General features: G+C 46.2%; 1 protein-coding gene across 1 annotated transcript in view; it reads left to right on the forward strand.

Annotated features, from left to right (window-relative positions):
• Positions 1-2,888: 2,888 nt before the first annotated feature.
• Positions 2,889-3,842, forward strand: part of LOC106819840 (ras-interacting protein RIP3-like) — a gene marked incomplete at both ends in the record, with an annotated part of 2,095 nt that continues 1,141 nt past the window's right edge. Inside the window, 2 exons of the mRNA XM_014824418.1 lie at positions 2,889-2,957; positions 3,132-3,411. Of these exons, the coding sequence (XP_014679904.1) occupies positions 2,889-2,957; positions 3,132-3,411 (349 nt within the window). The remainder of the gene's footprint in view (positions 2,958-3,131; positions 3,412-3,842) is intronic.

Genomic DNA, 3,842 nt, shown 5'->3' on the forward strand with positions numbered 1-3,842 from the left:
ACTTGTCTTGGTCTTGTTCCTGCTAAAGATTTGGCATACATGTCGATGGTGTCGGCGTTACAGACCCCTTCTTTGCGTCTCTGTTTCTATCCTAAGATTTCGCTGGATTTGGTATTGGGGCTGCCGCAAACACGTCGCCATCATCGTCATACACGCGCACGCGTTCACACACACACACACACACACACCATTATCTTTATAACGAACTTTTTAAACGTTGTATACGCCAGCTAATGGTTGTTATAGGTTGAACTAGTGTCCCGTACTTTCGGCAATTTCTTGATTTGGCTTAGACCAATTTCTAATTAGATGTAGCATGCTAATCTCGATATTTAAGCGAACATTTTTAANGGAGAGATTGTTCCATCCACAACACGCAGCACTCCCTGACCAATTGCACAACATTGTACACCCAGTCTACAACTTTACAACACCAGCCCTTCGCACTGCCATGGACTCTCCAAGACACAACGGAACACTTCGATGAGCAGAGTAGAATCTGCCGCCTCTCGGATTCTAACAGGGAGGAGTGACCAGCTTAGGACTTATTTCCTTCATCCCTACCCACCACTAATCCGTCGGACATCAAGTCCATGGATCCTTGCATAGTCGCATGGCGCCAGATGCAGCCACTGATAGTGTGCTCGTTTGACATTTTCTTTGAATGCCTCATGTGCGTGGCAGACCGTCGCACAGCTTCGGCTGCACCTGCCCTGCCCTTTTCTACCGTCCTTTGTCTCTTCCAACGCTTTCAATCGTTGACTCACAGACCGCATCATCATAGTTGTATCCATGCTGAGACAAAAAACCTGTCGGACTGGCAGCCAACACATCATCCAAAGTCAGCTGCAGCAATTGATCCCAAGAACCGCTAAAGCTGCATTTCCCTCCTCGAAGAGTGTACATCTTGCTCTACTCCGCCATCCCGTGCACCATGGAACAAGTTCGCAACCTGCAGGCATGGCTCGAGTAACAGTCGGAATATACTGGAAGCTTTAATCACTGTACACTAATAATCCGCTAACAGCTCTGCCTTCCTTGCGTGACTGCATTATCATAGAGTTAAGCCCTCTATCGAGGTAATAGTACCAGCACAGAACGTACCATCTGCTGTCATCTGCCCCTCACAATGACTCTTCTTCTCTCTTGTGCGCATATTCGCCGTCTTCGATGGCTGCTTCTTCATGTCTCGCTTAGCGTGCTCTCGTTCTCTGAATTACTAAGCCCTATAGAAAATCTCTACACGGCACTTCATCTGTCAGTAATGACAACGTGTGGGACGCCTCCTCCCCAACATCCTGTCACTTAAAGTCCTCACAGAATTAATACAATCCCCATACCAAAACTAAGCTTCGCCAATGAGCACTCAACAAACCGCACGCCCCAGGGCCGAACCGCTCGCGTCCCTGTCTCCGTCCTGCACTCGGCCCACGCCTCGCTTCTACCACGTACAGGTCACCGTGGGGCAGCCCCACACTAGCCTGGCGGACGCCACGGAACTCTACATATTGCACCACCCGAGATAAGACGAAAAACGTTGCCTTATCAAGAGCTTTGAACATGAAAAGTCTGCACACCCATTCGTACAATGCCTGCTATAATAACTGTCATTTACACATCAGGTACCTATTCATTGATCCAGGTTCTAATTGGTTGTGCTGTATATAAAATGTCATAACGTAACAAGTTTTTTACCGCAGCTTATATCTTATATAGACTGATGTAAATATTGATATTGGTGCCAATTTATCTCCATTTTTACCAATCTCCTATTGCGTCGATTATTAGTAGTATGAATTAGTACACATTTTGACGCAGCGGTACCCGCAGCTAGTATATAAATAAAGGTGAGGCTATAGAGATAAATTCTCCCCACCACTCCCAGAGCTGGACATCTGTGTGGACCTTGAAGTAGACTATGAAGGCAAACTTTTAGGCCAATTATAAAAAAAAAAACTATATACCCAATTGCAAGGTTCAAACAAAAAAGCCATCTTTTCTGCCGGACTATGAGGGTTTGAATAAAGCGAGATGGTACACTAAGCTATTGTTACTGTTCCTATTTGATAAAATCAGATATTATTTTCTCTCAACGTGATATAGGGTTAGAAACAACCAACTTAGAAGCAAGATGGGGGGACTGTTACGCTGTGGCGGAGGTTTGCTATCTTTTATTGATTGATTGATTTGTTATTATACTATGTCCGTTAGTATTCGACCCTGCGATACATAAATACTAGAGTAAATAAGTGGCTCAGTACGCTAGTAGCGTTCTCCTGCTCCGATCTACTGCCATATATACTCTTTTATGTATCTATTGCTCTCTTTTCCCTCCCCCTTCTCGCTCTCGTTCTCTCCTCTCGCTCTCTCTTTCTCTCTCGCTCTCTCTCTCTTTCTCTCTCTCTCTCTNTGCACAAAGTCTGTAGTGTAAACTTAGCTTAACATTTGCCAATTAGAATGAGCTAATATGGATAAGGCCTAAGATAAAATATTGCTTGCTTCCCCTTTACCGACCGACTTGCCAAAACGCCGCTACTCGACACATTTTATTGGCCGATTAAAAAAAAAAAATACACAAAACAGAATATACAATATACACATCTTGTCAAAACAAAATAAAAAAGATTTTTCACCTACCTACCTACTCGGTACCCTGAGAGGCGAGTAGGTAAAGGGGAAACAAACAATTTTTTAAGGGTGGCCTAACTAATACTAATATGATGTTCCTGTTCATGTTGTGCAATTTGCATGAAACCTTATGACAGGACCATTGCTCAAGTGATTGTTAACTCCTTGTCTTCTATTGGATGACATAGGCATTGCAAGGGCAGCAGCAGCAACAGCAGCAGCAGCAACAACAGTTACAACAACAACAACATCAACTACAGCAACAGCAGCCACAGTTACAAGTTCAGCAACAGCAGCAGCAGCAGCAACAACAACAACAACAACAACAACAACAACAACCACAGCAACAGCAGCAGCAACCACCACAGCTACAAGTTCAACAACAACACCAACCACAACCGCAACAACAACAACTGCAACAACAACAACAACAACAACAACAACCGCAGCAACAACAACTGCAACAACAACAACAACAACAACAACAACCGCAGCAACAACAACTGCAACAACAACAACAACAACAACAACAACCGCAGCAACTGCAACAACAACAACAACAACAGCAACAACAACAACTCTACCAGCACGCCATCACCGCGGCGACGAGCATGAACGCTGCGCCATCGTTGCGGCCCGTTACCGCGGCGACGCTCGCCAGCATCCCGACGCTCACACCCGTGGGAATGTCGAGCATTCGCCCGCTGCTCGCCGCGTCGGCGCCCCCTACCGTCTCCGCTGCGGCACCGACGACGGCGATGCCGGCGCCATCTACAACGCTCGGTAAGATGCCGGCGTCATTTCCGTCGACCGTTCGTGCTTTTTATCGCGTTTTTTTTTTTTTCGTTTCGAGGAGATTTTACGACGTGAGCGCGCGAGAATGGTCGTCGTCATGGCGACGGAGACGAGAATAACGTTTTGTTTTCGGCCTTTTGCCGGAAATTTGCGTGTTTTTTTTGCCGAGTTGCCTGTGAATTGCCGAGTTGCGCAAACTCATGTAGCTTCTAGTCAGGTTGACATAGCCGTCCTTCGTTCCTTCACTGTCTCTCTTATTCTCTCCTATCTCTCACTCTCACTCGCAATCTCACTCTCACTCTCTCTCTCTCTCACTCGCTTTCGCTCTCTCTCGCTCTCTCTCTCTCTCCTCCCTCCCTCTCATTCTCGCTCTCTGTCTTTCTCTCGCTCTCTCTCTCTCTCTCTCTCTCTCTCTCTCT

The sequence above is a fragment of the Priapulus caudatus genome, unplaced genomic scaffold (genome assembly GCF_000485595.1).
Source record: "Priapulus caudatus unplaced genomic scaffold, Priapulus_caudatus-5.0.1 Scaffold4748, whole genome shotgun sequence".
Classification (NCBI taxonomy): domain Eukaryota; kingdom Metazoa; phylum Priapulida; class Priapulimorpha; order Priapulimorphida; family Priapulidae; genus Priapulus; species Priapulus caudatus.